At 40.2% G+C, this 17415-nt stretch overlaps 1 protein-coding gene across 1 annotated transcript in view; it reads left to right on the top strand.

Moving 5' to 3' along the window:
• The window catches only part of LOC123052788 (anaphase-promoting complex subunit 1), a 24622-nt gene extending 7484 nt beyond the window's left edge, over positions 1-17138 (top strand). Inside the window, exons 10-37 of the mRNA XM_044476129.1 lie at positions 401-888; positions 1575-2034; positions 2108-2437; positions 3464-3547; positions 4104-4196; positions 4321-4380; positions 5205-5303; positions 5473-5613; positions 5903-5983; positions 7706-7777; positions 8160-8231; positions 8547-8640; positions 8725-8807; positions 10039-10095; positions 10187-10264; positions 10377-10498; positions 10604-10764; positions 12096-12172; positions 12245-12358; positions 12477-12578; positions 13207-13347; positions 13445-13618; positions 14585-14648; positions 14726-14871; positions 14945-15093; positions 15227-15305; positions 15398-15496; positions 16505-17138. Coding sequence (XP_044332064.1) covers positions 401-888; positions 1575-2034; positions 2108-2437; positions 3464-3547; positions 4104-4196; positions 4321-4380; positions 5205-5303; positions 5473-5613; positions 5903-5983; positions 7706-7777; positions 8160-8231; positions 8547-8640; positions 8725-8807; positions 10039-10095; positions 10187-10264; positions 10377-10498; positions 10604-10764; positions 12096-12172; positions 12245-12358; positions 12477-12578; positions 13207-13347; positions 13445-13618; positions 14585-14648; positions 14726-14871; positions 14945-15093; positions 15227-15305; positions 15398-15496; positions 16505-16885 — 4101 coding nt within the window. The 3' untranslated portion in view covers positions 16886-17138. The remainder of the gene's footprint in view (positions 1-400; positions 889-1574; positions 2035-2107; positions 2438-3463; positions 3548-4103; positions 4197-4320; positions 4381-5204; positions 5304-5472; positions 5614-5902; positions 5984-7705; positions 7778-8159; positions 8232-8546; positions 8641-8724; positions 8808-10038; positions 10096-10186; positions 10265-10376; positions 10499-10603; positions 10765-12095; positions 12173-12244; positions 12359-12476; positions 12579-13206; positions 13348-13444; positions 13619-14584; positions 14649-14725; positions 14872-14944; positions 15094-15226; positions 15306-15397; positions 15497-16504) is intronic.
• Positions 17139-17415: the final 277 nt, after the last annotated feature.

Below are 17415 nucleotides of genomic sequence, written 5' to 3' on the forward strand. Positions count from 1 at the left end.
GGGTTGGGGGAGTAGCTCCCTGTCAATGGTGCCTTCATACTTAATCGTTTATTATAATAATTAGGATTGCAGTTCTGACCCTTTAGAGACTTTTAAGCCTACTGTCAGGGTACTCATATTTCCAGCATAAGCTGTGTCTCGCGTGGCAAATTTCTTCTAGTCTACCAGATATTTTGATTTCCAGTTTGCATTTTTGTTTTTTCTGCAGTTCATCAGCTGCTATGTGAACTGCTACAATAATATCAGTTAAGTTACTCCAACATACAAAGGGATAGCTAAAACTTAATACATGTGTTTCGATTAATTGTGATGTTCCTCACTGTTGTTTATGATTTTGTATGGCTTTGTTATTACTATTCAGTTGATCTTATGGTTTATTTTACGTATTTTCTTTCTGCAGATGCTCAGATGTTCATTACGCAAATATCCTACATCTTCTTTGGTTAGTGACTGCATAACTGCTATGGCAGAGGGCCTGCAGATGTGCTTTTACAGTCATTTTGTTTCTCTTCTCTGGGGTGATAATGATCCTGCTTGCCTGTGTTCGAGCTCTCATGTGGATTCAGAGTGGGAATCTTTTAGCTATGAAATATCAAAAGCTTGCGCAAAATATGAACGAATTTTGCCAACTAAATCATCCACATCGTCTAGTACTGCTTGGGACTTTTTGATCGACAGCAAATACCATGCTCAGTACTGCAAAAGATCTCCAATCTCGGGCACATCATTTTTGCCCATGTCATATGGTACTAGCAGCATAGGCTTTCATTCCTTCCTCCAAGATGAACATAGTTCAGATGCGGCATTCTATATTCGGCTTATGAGAGAAACTTTAGACACATTGCATGCCCTATATGAGAACCTGAAGCTGAATGTATTGCGGAAACAGTAAGTCCTGTTTATCCTTTTTCTTTTCTTAAACGGGCTATTAATATTACCTATCTAAATGTCAACCATGTTGATGCTTGTTTTGGTGTACATATCTATTGAGACTGTAAATGTTTAGGCATATCTTTTGTTCCATGCATAATGTATTTCATTCTTATAGTCTGACAAATCAAATTCGTATAGAGTACAATTATGGTTCTTTATGTTCCTTATTCTCCCTGAAGCTAATAATTTAGTCAATACAATTAGGAGGAAAAAAGAAAAATCTTCATGTGTAGACTCCTAGATATATGGTATTAGTAGTTTATAGTATGTTGACCTGTGCGAGTTGATTCTGTAACAACAGTAATCCATGGTAGTTATTTCTGAAGTGCCCAGTTTCATATGTCAATTACTATGTAAATGAGATCAAACCATCTCTGTGAGTCTGTTCTAGCCGCAGTTACAATTGTATAAACCTCTTTCCAAATATTCTCAAAACTTAGCTACTCTCTAGTGGTAATTTTCTTAGGTTTCTGGGCACTGGTGATGCTAATTTCCTTAGATTACTGTGTTGAGATTCGGTGTGATCTTGAATGACTTGAGACTTCTTTGCATATATGTCAGTGCTGTGTTGTTATAATGTATATTGCAGTACTCTCTACGACTCTTTTAACTTATGTTGGGTTTGTGGTTTGTCTTTGCAGGGATCTAGGATGTCTTGCCTCCTTGTTATGTAGGGTTGCTTCATCCCTGGGCGAAAGCAGCTATGTAGATTATTATTGCAGGGACTTTCCCCACAATTTGGTGGACTTCCATTCCCTAGCTTCTGCTACTGCTTTGAAAACTCCACCGTGTCTGTTTCGTTGGTTTGAAAACTGTCTGAATCATGGTTGTCATTTGTCGAATTTGGATGACATTCCTGCTCTAATGTGCAAACAGAAAGGCTCTGCTGTGAGCTGGGGTAGGAAAGTGGTTTCGTTTTATAGTTTGTTACTGGGAGCAGAAAGGCAAGGGAGTAATCTCTCATCTGGTGTATACTGTGAAGTTGCCAATGGTTCAGCGAGAAATACCGAGGAACTTGCTGTTCTGGCTATGGTTGCTGAAAAGTTTGGGCGTCAGCAATTGGACTTGCTACCGATTGGTGTATCTCTTGTTCTCCGCCATGTGTGTATGCTATCTTTGCCATTTGTTATATGCTGCTATGGGGTTTCTTTTAATATGCGGTTTCATGTTACAGGCACTGGACAAATGCCGTGAGTCTCCTCCAGATGACTGGCCTGCACCTGCTTATGTTCTTGTGGGCAGGGAAGATCTAGCTACAGCAAAGATGGGTTCAGCAAGGAAAGAAACTGGGTTTGGGAACAACGATAATTTGACATCAATTTCAGTCCCATATATGCTGCATTTGCAACCTGTAACTATACCAACTGCATCTGACGTCCCTACATCAGAGGTTTTGAATTCTGAGGATACTGATGCTGTCTATAGATCCGTTGAGGATGGCATGGAACACATCTTCACCTCAACAACACAACTACGATACGGTCGTGACCTGCGTTTAAATGAGGTTTGTTCAATTTTTCTGTACCAGGAGTTTGTTCTTACTATCGAGCAAATTATTTGTTTCATCATGTATTAAAATTCTAGTGTTTTTACATGTTAGCCCACCTACAGTTATTAAGATCAGATTTTACGAACTCAGTTTCACATGGTCCATTTTTGGTTTGTGACGTTGAACACATTAGAAGATATGCACGTGCAAAAATTTAATCTTATGTGCAACATATGCAAAATACATGTCCACTGTACAAAAGGATAAGAAGTTGACTTATATGTCAAACAATGTTTATGATTTTTTTGTCTTCTTTCCCTACAGTGCAGTATGATCATATTTTTGCGCACTTGGTTGCAGATGCACAGTATACATGTTCTACACCGATGAATCTTTTGCATTTTTGTTAAATGCACAAATGTTCTGCACAGATTAGAATATGTGTTCATGCAGAAATTTGTGCACAAGCATGATCATATGTGCAATGTATAAAAAAAAGGAGAAAAGATGACTTATATATTACTACAAAAGAGGAATACAGTCTTTTGTCTTTTTGTACAGTTAGTACAATGTGATCTTTATTTTATTTTGCACTTAACATGTTCTACATTGGGTACATCTGAACCTGAACTGAACATGGATCTGCTCATCTTTAGGGTTTTCCTTGTTACTGAACTAAAGTTAATAAAAGGCTGGTTGAACCTGTTAAAAAGGTGTGCAACATAAAAGCAGTCAGAGTTTTTATATCTGTTGTTCGGACTTACTTAACACTTGGCATGGACTGTATCAGATCTGACTGTTAAAATGTTGGGTAATTGCGAATAATATTTTTTAAATAGCCAGTATCCACCATAACTTTTTGATCCACAGGTGATTTTCGTGTCAATGATATGTCTGTTGCTTTACATTTTGTTCTATGGTTTATATATTTTCACAACAAGAACATTACCTGGCTTGTCTAAGATGCCTGCTTCAATCTTTGGCAGTGCCTTTTATATACTCATACATCCTTTTCTTATTCTGTCATATTGTTTCTGCTAGGTTAGACGTCTCTTATGCTCAGCAAGACCTGTGGCCATACAAACATCCACTAACCCTACTGCCTCCGATCAGGACCTACAACAGGTATTCTCTTTCTTGCTGTTTGCTCATGAGTCATGATTAGATAGCACACTTTTAGCCCATTGTATTCGACTAAATTAGGCTATCATAAAATCAGGATCAGATGTAGAACGTGGGCTGTGACAGTTACTCTTTTGAATAATCTTAGTATTATTGTATATGGCGCTTTTTTTGGGGGGGGGGACCAACATCAAATTGCATCCTCTGATCTAGCGAATGGCTTCAGGATGCTATGGATCTACCATCCAGTATACGTATTAGCTACATGAATAATGTATTATCATATTGAACTATTGTTCACCTAACGACAACTGCGCCACAGCTCAACTTCGAATGTTCTGAATTGTGCTCCGATTGCTGCTGCAGCTTTCTTCCATTACCTTGATACTTCCCTATGTACACCTTTCTTTCCTTTATCACATTGTTTCATTGTTTTTAAGTACTGTATATCACAAGAGAAAAACACAAAATCAGCCTTTTTTATCAGGGTATATGCGTGCCTTTCTGGATATCACTGGTTATAAATGTCCTTGTTGCAATGTTCTTTCCTGTATTTCAGCAACAACTATGGAATTTTGCACAAAGGACAACAGCTTTACCATTTGGACGTGGTGCTTTTACTTTGGCTACAACTTACACTTTGTTGACAGAGGTACGAGTTCATACCAGTGTGTCATTATATCTAGGATTGTTGGTACTTGTATTTTATTCAACATTTTAGCACTCCTGGTACTCACGTTGTCCTCCTGTTATGGTACCATTTGCTTTCCCTGCAGGCTCTAGTTTTTCCAAAGATTATTTTGGCTGGTCGGTTGCCTGCACAGCAGAACGCAACAGTAATATCTCCGTTTCTTTTGCAATTTCAGTTTGTTTTGTTTGTTGTTGTAGATTTTGCTAACTGCAGTGTTGATCTCACTTCATAGCATCATACTGTGCACCATCCTATAAATAAATTCAATGCCGCTGTTAATGCCACCTACTATTAATACTGTGCTATAGTCTATAATCAACTTGTTTTGTTCCTTGAAAAGTATTGTGTTAGAGAAAGAGAAGAAATGATCACTTCTTTCTGATTCCATTAGAGCATGTTAATAGTGTAGCCAACAGCTGGCTATATGGAGTTGTCACGTCACCTATAGCCAACCTAATAGCCAACATGTATAGTAGCTAGTTAGTAAGAAATACTACTTTATTAATGCATGGCCCACCTTACACTCACAATGTTTCTTGAAGCGTGTGCTGCAGCTGGCTGTTAATCTACAACCCGCTTCCCTTTGCTCTCCTCTTCTCTCTCATCCAACTCAGCAAAAATATAATACTTTAATCCTTACAGCCTGCTTACATCACCTTATTGTACTTGCTCTTAGCTACTGAATATATATACAGTAGTAAATGACTTTTTGGGCCAACCCTGGACTAGATGGTACAAACGTGCCAAGTTTATTATATATACGTAATACACTTCACAGTTTGAAGAGATTTAATACTTCTACCTCACCTCGTTTCATCATCAAATTTGGAATATGGATATATATGTGTGGAATGATGAATTGTAAGTCCTACTACAGTTGGGACAAGTCACACAACTTTCTACAACATTGCTTTATCTAGCTTCCTAATTCTCACTTGTGTTTGTTCTATGTTTTACTACTTTATGTAGGTTAATCTTGACCTAAGCACCAGAAGTGTCTCAGAATTCAGTTCTTGGGCTGAGTTTCATAATGGTGTAGCTGCTGGCCTGAGGCTTGCTCCTTTTCAGGTAAACTAGCACCCACAGAGTGATTATCCAGCTGTAGCAAAAACTGCAAATTTTCTTCCTATTTGAAAAAAAATACTGCACACTTTTTGCAGACTCGATCAAATATTTTTTGCTTCTTTGTTGTGTTTTCTATAGTTATGATTCAATCTTATTCTCTTGTGTTTTTCAGGAGAAAATGCTGAGAACCTGGATACAATACAATAGACCTTCTGAACCAAATTTTACTCATGCTGGTCTGCTTCTAGCATTCGGTCTGCATGAGCATCTACGAGTTTTAACAATGACTGATGCTTATCGATATCTCTCCCAGGTTTTACAGCCCATCAAGAAGATAATTAGCTTGACTCATTCTTCTTCTTTGATTGTCCAGTTCATAAGATAATTATATCTACTTATTTTTGTGTTAATGTATCCATTCCCCCCTTGAAACATGTCATACCACTTGGCACCTTCATTTTCTTGATCAGTTGTTGTTTTGAGGAAGCACTTCTATTCTTGACGTGTTAGGAGAAAACTGGTCTATGATATTATTTTCTGCCAAATTTCAAGTCTTCGTTTTTTAGGAGTATGGCATAATTTTATCTAATATCTCATTGCAGGAGCATGATATAACTACACTTGGTTTGTTACTTGGTTTGGCAACATCTCATAGGGGAACAATGCACCCTGCAATTTCGAAGGTACTAGATGCCACTTTATTGGGACTTATTATGTGCTTCTTATCTGGGTTGATGTGGGGAATTTGATGTTCATTTCTCCATCAAGAATGTGCTTGTTTGCTTGTTTGGTGTGTAGTTAGAAGGATGTTGACGGGGACACACCTAGGGACAATTTAGGCCTAGTTCTGCTCAGCTTCTAGGGGGGCTTTTGGGTGAAAAAGAGCCGAAGCCCAAAAGATCACTATTTGGACCAGTTTCTCAGGCCACCCAAACCCACCAATTCCTTCACATTGGAAATGAGCCACCCTTATCCCTGTTGAAAATAAGCCCATCAATTCCTTCATTCGGTTGGTGAATTCCAATGTGAAGGGATTGTGCTTGGCTGGCCTGAGAAACTGGTCCAAATCGAGTTCATGTGGGCTTCGGTTCCTTTTCACCATAAGCCCCCTAGAAGCTGAAAAGAACTGAGCAAAGGATAGGGGAAGGAGCTCATAGCTTGGTCCTGTTGCTTTCTAAGGGTGTGTTCGGTTGGTGTCACCAAGTGGAATGTAATGGGTCGGTTCCGTCCCCAGAGCTCATTCTAGTATTTAGTTTGTCGAAGGAACGAGAACCCATCGATTCCACAGAATGGCATATTCCTTGTTTATGCGGAACCAAGTGATACCTCCGAATCGAGCGGACGACAGGGAACCGCTCGATTGACTCGCTCGTCTTCTCTTCTTTCCCTTCACGGCGCCACATCTCCCTCCCCAACCTTGCGCACGCCGCCGCCAACAGCCTCATCACGCGCCGCCATGGATGGCCACCGCAGCATCTGTCCCGCTCGTAGCAGCCCCGGCCACCCCCGCGTCTCCCCCTCCCCTGGGCCGCAGATCCCTCCGCATCTTTGCGTGTGCTGCCGCCGACAGCCCGACCGTGTGCGGCCATGACTTGCCACCGCCGCATCCTCACGTTGGCGCTGCTTGCCGTCGCGCCGGCCACGTCCCAAGCGGGCGCACCTGACACGCCCGCCGAGCAGGAAGGTCGGGCGGCACTCTCAATCATCTTCTTCAGCCGAGCATGGAGACCGGGCAGCCCTCTCACTCGTATTCTTCAGTCGGGCTTGGAGGCTGGACGCATCTAATTAAGACGCCACCGTCGGGGATCTTTGGCCGCCGCACCAAGGAGCATGTGGTTTGCAGTGACAATCGCCGTGGTGGTTTTTGCAGGCACTGAACTCTAGATCAATATACTGCGGCGTCAAGTACATCTGTTCTGTATTCAGATTAAGTGTTTCGTGGGTGTTCTTCTGTACTGCAACTTCAAGTACATCTTTTTCTTTTTTGTGGGTGAAGTACATCTGTTCATTACAATCGATGTAATCCAATGTTCAACATTCAGTTTAGGTATCTATCAAAATCTAATTCATGTAATAAAATGAGATGAACAATTCCATTACATTCCATCTCTCAAACCAAACACCAAGATGTAACCATTCCATTCCTCGGAACTGCTCATACCAAACATAAAGACGGAACCGACCCATTCTGGTGGAATGGAATCATGACATTCCGTTCCACTTCGTTCCCAAACCAAACACACTCTAAGTTATTTCGGTTGTATCGTGTTTACTTCGTTGTCAAAGTTCAGATCTGACCTGCTATTGTTACTGTATAGTCATTTGAATTCTGGGATAATCTGATATGCTGCCGTATCGTTAACTCGAAATGATTTACATTGATATGGTTTATGGTAACTTTTCAGATGCTCTACTTCCATGTTCCCTCTCGCCATCCATCTTCTACACCAGAGTTGGAACTACCAACACTTCTGCAGGTAACACTGATCGGTAATGCCTTCTTGTTATTCAACTTCTAGTTTAAGAATTATGTGTTAAAATGTTTGGTAATGAATATGTATGCTGATTATAACATATCTTCAGAAATTGTATACAAGTTTGGTTGTTTATACATTATAATGAGTTTAACAGTATGGACTATAACTAGTATGGACAGACAATTTTTGTTAGTCTGGTCTTGTCGTGGTTTTGTTGCATAGAGATTCATGATAATAACTTTACTCAGTCTTTGTTGTGGTAATCCTTTTGTATTGGGCCATTTTCTAAAATGCGCTACTTGAGCTAACTTTACATGACTGCTAGCATGTGATATTACATATCCATTTGTCCTTATACTCGCACCATTTTCTATTGATCCAGTCAGCAGCAGTAATGGGAATTGGACTTCTATATGAAGGTTCAGCACATGCATTAACCATGAAGATACTTCTGGTAATTTGTCCGCATGTCCTATTAAGTACAGATTCTTTTTTTGTGTCGAGTTTCTTTTACTGTTACATGCATTAACCATGAAGGGGAGCCTTGGCGCAGTGGTAAAGCTGCTGCCTCGTGACCATGAGGTCATGGGTTCAAGTCCTGGAAACAGCCTCTTACAGAAATGTAGGGAAAGGCTGCGTACTATAGACCCAAAGTGGTCGGACCCTTCCCTGGACCCTGCGCAAGCGGGAGCTACATGCACCAGGTTGCCCTTTTTTTCTTTTACTGTTACAAGGTCTTATATTGCCTGCGCCAATGAGTTTCCTGCAGGGTGAGATTGGCCGAAGGAGTGGTGGTGATAATGTGCTAGAAAGGGAAGGGTATGCTGTTGCTGCAGGCTCTGCATTAGGATTTGTTGCCTTAGGTGAACTGCATTTTATGACAAAAATACATGTTGTGTACCTTGAACTGGCATCCTGGCAGAAATAACAGTTTTTTCTCTCCCAAGGCCGTGGAAGTGATGCATTTGGATTCATGGACACTTTTCTGGATCGGCTTTTTGAGTACATTGGCAGTAAAGAAGTATACCATGTAAGATTTTGTTGTAGCTCTGTACTCTTCTATATTTGGTGTTTCAAGAGCCCTTTAAAGTGCTTCTTTCTTGATGTGTCTTACTCCACAGTGATTGATGATTAATTTGTTTATGTGCATGCTCTTGTTCACAGCACATAATTGACACATGTTAATAGCTGCAAATATTTGACTTTTAAGTTTGTGATATCAGATGTTCACACATATAGGATGAAATGAGAAAGCAGGTACAAAATGGCACCTTCTGATAACCAATCAAAGTGGGTATAAGTAAACACCTTTTCACTACCAAGCCATGGCTGAATTGATTTGCTAGACCCAGTTTTCAATTGCGTCGTACAGTTGTACTGACTCAGCAAGTTCCTTCTCAAACTTGTGTTGGCAAGAGTCTAGTTTTCATGCTGTTTTGAGCAAGGGAAAAGCAAATGTACATGCAAGGGTGGGTGCTTAAGTTTAGGGTTTAGGTACTTGCATTTTGAAATATTCTAAAAAAATGCGTCATGTGAAAACTTGTGGAGCTGCAAACTTCGTGCAAAAATATGATCAAAATTTCATGTAGAAAGAAGACTGGTTGCAGTCACACTGTTCAAAAAGTAAGTTGAACCTTTTTTGCGTTTTTCTGTGCAAGGTATATGTAGGTGCTCATATTGTAACATGATGCACATCTATGAACTTTTTAAGTTTTTTGAAGATGCACAGAGGGTAAACCGTAAACTCAAGCGCCCACGCATGTACCAAATTTAATCTCACAAAGTGAAAGGCAAAAATATTATTGTTTAGGAGTATTTGGCAGAATACTGGTACATTTAGATATCAAGTTCTTTATATAAACTACCCAGTTTGGTGATGGAAGTGGCATTGGACGCTCCAGTAGGTCTTGACTATATGGAGTCACTAAAATCTGGTCAAACCCTGTCACGTGTGGCTGTAGATCCCATTACTATTGTTTCTCCGTTATCTTTACCCTTCTTTATCACCTTGTCCAACATGCACAGAATTGTTCTTCTATACCTTTTATGGTACTAGCTTCAAACTGAAGGAAGTTGTCTGCTTATTTATTAATTAATTTAATTTAGTGTCTCTTTGGCCTAACTGAAAGCTACTTCTAAAAGATACTAGTGCCATATTTGTTAGTCAAGTTTTTTTGCTTGATCTGCGTCTTTTTTCACTTCGTAAAACACTTAAATTTGGCTGATGAATTACATATACTTATAATTGTTAATATTCCCAGGAAAATTTCCTAAATGCAACAATAGCCGCTGATGATCAAAGCGGAAACACTGGACAGGTCATCTTCTATTCATTGTGTTATGGACACATTCCATCGGTTATACCTGAACTGTGCATTCATTTGTACTGTTATGTTCTCGTTTGTACAGATGATGGATGGATCACAGATAAATGTTGATGTTACTGCACCTGGAGCAATAATTGCTCTAGCCCTAATATTTCTGAAGGTTTGTTTCGTAGTCATTTGGGTCCCTTAATCCCTTTTCACTTCCACAGAAACTTTTTGCATTATCTACCAACAACCTACTTGGTTTGTATTGCCATGTTCATATTTTACAGGCAGAGTCAGAAGAAATTGCTGCTAGACTCAGTATTCCCGATACTCACTTCGATTTGCAATACGTGAGACCTGATTTTGTTATGCTTCGCATTATAGCCCGGAATTTAATATTGTGGAGCAGGTAATGTTACTAATTCAATCTGAAGGCTTGATATGATTTTATGATAAATGTTAACATACTTGCAGTAAATGGTAGCACAAGCTAAATAATGATGTGGTTTTGCAGAATACAACCTACTATAGATTGGATTGGATCTCAAATTCCTGAAACTATTAAAGTTGGTGTTTTCAGTATGAGTGAAGAGGCTATTGATTGTGATGAGTTTGATGCTGAAGCCCTTTTTCAAGCTTACGTTAATATTGTGACAGGAGCATGCATTGCAATTGGTGGGTAACCAGTGTTTGTTTTTGAATCCCTCTTTTTACCATATCCTGCTAATATTACTGTATTGATGGCTAGTTGGTTACAGTGACCTGCTTGTGCAGTAATAGCCTTGCTAGCTGGTGGTCATTGTGCCATGACTGCTTGTGTTCGAGCACATCCTGTTGGTTCAGAATGCCATTTGCTTAGCTGAATGATTGCTTGTGTTCGAGCACATCCTTATGTGTTGATTATAGGTCCTTCATACCCTATCCCTGCTAATATTACTGTACTGGTAGTTACAATGACTTGCTAGTCCAGTAATGCCTTGGGATGAGCCCAGGACTGCTGGTTGACCATGACCAACATATCCTATTGGTTTAGAATGCCATTTGCTTAGGCTCAGTTTGGGGTTGCTGAATTGTGTCGTGTCCTGATTATTTTATAATTTGCTGTAGAAAGTTAGCCATAGAAGTAGGCAAAAGGGGGTGAAATAAACACTAAAGTTGGCAAAAGGTGGTTGGGCAAATGGTATTATCCACCGCAATGCCAAATGCAGCCTTAGTTGAATTGTTCCGTATATGTTGATTATAGGCTCAATAAACCTTCCTAGTTAATGTCTTCATTATTTCTGATTGCACTACATGACTCTTCTTTCATCCCAAATGATAAGTGCCACAAGTGTGGCACGAAGCATTCCGGCCCTGACGGTTTTTACAACTAAAGTTGCCATCCTCGCGTCACTAAACTTTCCATAGAAAATGTTCAGAGTTGCCATGTGTTCGTGTCACACGTGTGGCACTTATCAGGGTCCCTTTTCATTTGGTTCAATGCATTCTGTACAAAACCCTAAATACTACCCCGAAGCTGTCCATACTATTTCTGATTGCACTACATGACTATCTTCCTAGTTAACGTCTCCACTATTTGTGATTGCACTACATGAGTAAGTCATCGTCTGCTCCTGTTTTCCCAGTTTTTTGGCCAGTGCTCCTGATGTTTCTGCTTTTCTGGCCACTGCCATACTGTCGTCGCTTGACATGATGACTCGTGTGTCTGCATCCTCGCTGCCGTGGCTAGGATTTGCTCCTCCTCAACCTAGCCCAGAAGCTCTGATGGCTGCTGACTCAGAGTTCCTGTCTTATTTAGAGTCTTGGTTATGTGCCTCATGTAGTCTATATATTGGCTCTTTCACCCTTGCTGCATTATATCAAATAACACAATGATTTCATTTATAATGTATTTAAATTCACTGAAGTTGCCTGTGCATGGCTGGTTTCGTGATGTTGTTTAACCATCCGAACACCACAGTAAATATCCATATGCCTTAGCAGACTTTAGTTGTCAATGGATCCAGGTCTGAAGTATGCAGGCAGCAGAAACGGTGATGCACAAGAACTACTCTACTCATACACTGTTCATTTTCTCAATGAGGTACATATATGCCTATTCAATCTTAATTCTCATATGGTATTCTGGTAGTATAATTAATCTTTTCTTACGTAGATTAAACACGTATCTGTTCAAACTCCAAGTATATTGCCAAAGGGATTGCTGCAATATGTCGATCGTGGAACTCTTGAGCTCTGCTTGCATCTTATTGCTCTCTCTCTATCTGTGGTAAGTGACAACTCATGTGTTGTGATTCTGTGTAGAAATGGTACATCCTCATAGTTGTTGTCTCATGCACTTTTTATGAAGGATTACAATTGGTGATTTGCATTTCTCCTTTTATAAGGTAATGGCAGGGTCTGGACAGTTACAAACTTTTCGCTTGCTGCGCTATCTTAGGGGAAGAAGTTCTGCAGAAGGACAAGTGAATTATGGACTGCAGATGGCCGTGAGTATTGTTACTAGTTGTCATGAACTATATTTTCTTTGAAGTGCTGGCCGGAAGACCACGGGTTGACATGTTACTTTATTACGTATTTGACAAGTCTAAAGGGGCAACCTGCTGGCCTTTGCCTAGTTCGCTGGAAGTGGCATGGGCCAGGATTCACTCTGGTTCTGGGATCCTAAATTTCACTCTTGACTCTAAAGTAGTGAATTTTGGTTGCGTTTCATGTCAAAAAGATAACTTGCTGATGGTACATTCATATGAGAAATGTGCTGAATACTGCTACCTGTTAAAACTGTACACTAAAGAAAATGATGCATAATGATTTGGAAAACAAATGTCCAAATTTAATGTCGTAATTTTGTTATCTTTTCGGAAGACAAAAATTTCATTTGATTGTGTTGATTCTGGAGGTTTTTGGTAGAGATTACCACAGCTGATTGGATAATGCTCAAGTTTGCAAACTACATGGATATATCATATGGTTAGCGTATTATCATTTTTAACAAACAAATAAGAAATTCTGCTTATCACCGAGAAATTTCATGTCCATTTTCATATGATAATAGCTTGGTTTCTGAGGACATCGGTAAATCCATCAGATGATTTACTTGGTTTTTCTGGGATGTAGGTAAGCTTGGCTATAGGGTTCTTATTCCTTGGGGGTGGCACACATTCATTTTCAACTTCAAACAGTGCAATTGCTGCGCTGTTGATCACACTTTACCCACGTTTGCCTACTGGACCAAATGACAATCGCTGCCATCTCCAGGTATTTTCTCTTTTACTTTCTGAGTTCTGGGCTTGTCGCGGTATGGTTTCTTCTCTTGTGGCAAACAAGTTAAAGTTCTTTTTATGGCGCTGTATAGGCCTTCAGACACCTGTATGTTATAGCTACAGAGCCTCGACGGGTTCAAACAGTAGATGTTGATACAGGACTTCCGGTGTATTGCCCACTTGAAGTGACAGTCGCTGAAACAGAGTATTATGATGAGACTAATTACTGCGACGTGACACCGTGTCTTCTGCCAGAACGCTCAGTGGTATGTATCTTTGAATCCAATAATAAATTTTCTTGGACTGATATGCTGCATAAGAAATATCTCTTTCACACAAGCAAAAATATGTTTAACATACCACATGTTGTAATATGTAATAACTAATAAGTTGGAGCCAACCTACTGGTCTGTCAAGCAACTAAATGCATGTGAGGCAATCGTAAATAACATTCTATTCCTGGTATAGCTAGGCAGTAGATATTTGTTACTTCACACTGTCTTAGTACTTTCGAGACGATTATTACTGTTCATAGGTAAAAGTGCTTCAATACTTGGATGGTCACTCCTGCCCTCTTTCTGGTCCCTATGAGTGTAGGTACCATATGTACACCGCAAGCTGCACTTCATTCTGCCCAATCTTCCAACTAAAGTAGTGTATCATGGTTAGATTTATTCTTCCTTCTCTGAGTAGTTTCGTAGGATAAAAAGTTAAACCAGATCTCGTAGTGAGAACTTAACTAGTAGTTAGGCAGCAATTTATTTTTAGTCTTTTTCTTCAAAATATTAATCTTGACCATTTGATAAATTGTGATACTTTGCCGAGAGCATCTTCCCCCAACTCATGATCCCCTTGTTTGCATGTCACATTGATGTAATAGTGGTTCCCACTCCATATGTAGTGATGCCCGAATACGCTGCTCTTCATTGCACTCATTTGCTGTCAATATGTCCAGTAAAAAAGGAGCTATAAATGCTAGTAATAGTGCGAATACCTCAAATATTGGGTGCACATCCCTGCTATGTTGTAAACCTGCTTGGATCTGCACACATGAGAAAGGACATTTTATTGTCACACAGACTTCCATAATCAGCTTTGGATTATTTGGGAGATACAGACACAGCTTATTAAAATTGTGGGTTCTACTGTTTAACAGAACCCCTTTTAGTTTTTTCTTCAAACACAATCGATATGATCATGAATTGCAGTCTAAATGGCTAATTATGTTGCAGCTGAAGAACGTCCGAGTTTGTGGGCCTCGATATTGGCCTCAGCTGATAAAAATTACACCGGAAGGTACAAACTTGTTCTGAATAATTCACAGTTTTGAGAAAATATCTGTATGATATTTTTATTTCATGCCACTTAAATAGACAAGCCATGGTGGAGATCTGGAGACAAGACTGATCCTGATCCATTCAGTGGCGGAGTTCTATATATAAAACGAAAAGTTGGATCGTGCTCCTACTCAGATGATCCAATTGGATGCCAATCTTTGCTTTCACGGGCAATGCATGAGGTTAATGTTTTGTTACACTTTTGACATGTTTCAGGTCAAGTATATATTGCCATGTAATTCGATTGATTTTCAGGTTTGTGATACTCCATCAACAAGCTGCAGTACTCAACTAAACCATGCAAGTCATAGTTCATTTAGAGTTGATCAGCTAGTAAGCACATTCTCTGCCAATCCAAGCTTGATAGCTTTTGCAAAACTCTGTTGCGAATCATGGAAGGACAGGCAAGTGCTATATTCTGTAGATGTTTTTCTTGTTTATTTATACATGCAGTGAATAACACATAGCTTGTTCTGTATACATTCAACTTGGCCGGTTTGTCTTTGTTCTATTTTGTAATGTAACTTCCCTTTGCAGATCTAATGGCAATTTTCAAGATTTTTGCTCTCAAGTGCTGTATGAATGTATGAGCAAAGATAGGCCATCAATTTTACAGGTTTCTTACAGTAACATGTCTCCAGTTTTGTTGATTCTTTTTATGCTTTATCGTCTCCTGTGTATTTAGTCATTATTATATTTCATTTTCAGGTCTATATCAGTTTTTACACAATAGTTGAGTCGATGTGGGAGCATCTGAAGATCGGGCAATTTCCTTTCTACGACTCTCTTTTCCCTTCCAGCTTGAAGGTTTGTACTTGGTGTTCTGTATATGACTTGTTCCTCTTTGTTACCAGGTTAGGCTGGTTATTTTTGGGGTTCTGAAAACTGTTCCAAGATAATGTCCAGCCACCGTAAGAGAAACTGGCTTTACATGTTCTGTTATGTTCTTTCTTTTTTTTACAATGGTGGGGGTGGTGGTGTGCCATCAGTGTGAGGTTGCCTTTGCTACAAGCAGACAAATTGCAACCACAACACTAGCCATACCCCTAAGCACTAGGCTCTGCCGTTAGTGACGCCTGGAGGCCGTATGCTCTTGCTGTGTCTCTCTGTTGAAGATGGCAGTGTTTCGCTGCTTTCAGAGCATCGAGGATACACCCTTCAGTGACGCCGGGGTTGGGTCAACGGCTGGTCTCGAACTGTTAAGTGGTCATGCCGTTGATTGGATCCAAGAAAGCACCTCACGCCATGGTTGCTCGTGAGAAGGGACAGTACACCAGAAGATGTCCTGTGGTTTCGATGGTTTGGTTGCAAAGGACACATGCGGAGGCATGCTGCAGAATGTTTGGCCTTTCAACATCTGTCCTGGCAATGCCAGCCATATGAAAAAACTTCACATAGAGTGGTTGCCCAGGTTTTCTGCATCAATTTCCAGGAGGCGGGACCAAATTGCCCCCTGGAGTATTGACCGACTGCTTTATTTCCAGACTAGCGTGTCAGGCACTGCCTGGATGACCAGTTAATTTCCATCTTCGTGGCATGTGAGACAAAGACATATTCCTCCTTTTCATCGTAATTGCACATGTCAATATGTTATAGATCCCTGTGTAGGCCAGAATTGCCACGAGCTTGCTGGCTAGGATTTGTAAACTTGGTCCCTCTTGGTTTGTGGCACTGTACTGGTAACTGGCGAATTTACCAGATGCTATAGTTATTAGTTTCGCATCATCGTTATTTCCGGTCTCTGCTGATTGCCTGTACCTATTACTCGGAATTTTCTGGTAACAGTATATCATGTTTTTCCTTTCAAATACGCAGGTTGCCTTGGCCTACAGCGGGGCACTAGTTGATGGCAGAATTTCAAGTGGAGGCATAATACAGGCCACGTTCTTGGAATCCCTCGTAAAGCGTGTGGATAACATCTTTGCGGAATTGCCGAACCTCAAGGCCAACTTTGTCCGTTACTTGGGCACAGGCAAATGGCCGGATGCTCAGAGCGACGCGGTGCTCCTCTCTTGGTATCTCCAGTGGTACAGCATCCCACCTCCCCATGTTGTGGCATCCGCAGTTGAAAAGATAAAGCGCAGAGCTCCCACAGGCGTGTCCATGCTCCCACTGCTTCGTCTCCTGCTGCCAACCACACATCTTGTGGGGTTGATGGAGATTGAGAAGGTTCAGATGATGCCCATGAGGTCCTAGAACGTAGCACTGGAAATGCAAAGGAATACCAAGGCCTGCGTTGATTGGAAGGTTGCTCTAATGTTGTTATTCGATGTACTGCATGTAATTTTGGAAAGCCTTTGGCGGTAGAGGAAAAAACATAAGGAATTGTTCTAATTTTGTACCCCCCCCCCCTCCCCACCCAGCATTTGTCATTCGATAGGTGTAATATTTCAAACACAAAGAAAACCTTGGTCTTCAGAGAAAAAGAAAAGCAGTGTTTTGATCGAGAGTCCTATTCTGCTCCTGAGCTCAAATGCTCGTTTATAAACATTAAAATCGAAAAAAGTAAACAAATTCAAAAAATTCTGAAACTTTTTTGTGGTAAAGTCTGACAAATGTTTTGTTTGCTTGCAAAAATTCAGTACAAAATGATATTCGTGGAAGGTGTTAAAAAAACAAAATCAGCACCCCAGAATGTTTTCAAAAGTAGCATTTTTGGAAGATAGATTTTGTCTTCTACTTTCATGAATGTCATTTCGTGTTGACATTTTGCAAGCATATATAAT

The sequence above is a fragment of the Triticum aestivum genome, chromosome 1A (assembly GCF_018294505.1).
Source record: "Triticum aestivum cultivar Chinese Spring chromosome 1A, IWGSC CS RefSeq v2.1, whole genome shotgun sequence".
NCBI lineage: Eukaryota > Viridiplantae > Streptophyta > Magnoliopsida > Poales > Poaceae > Triticum > Triticum aestivum.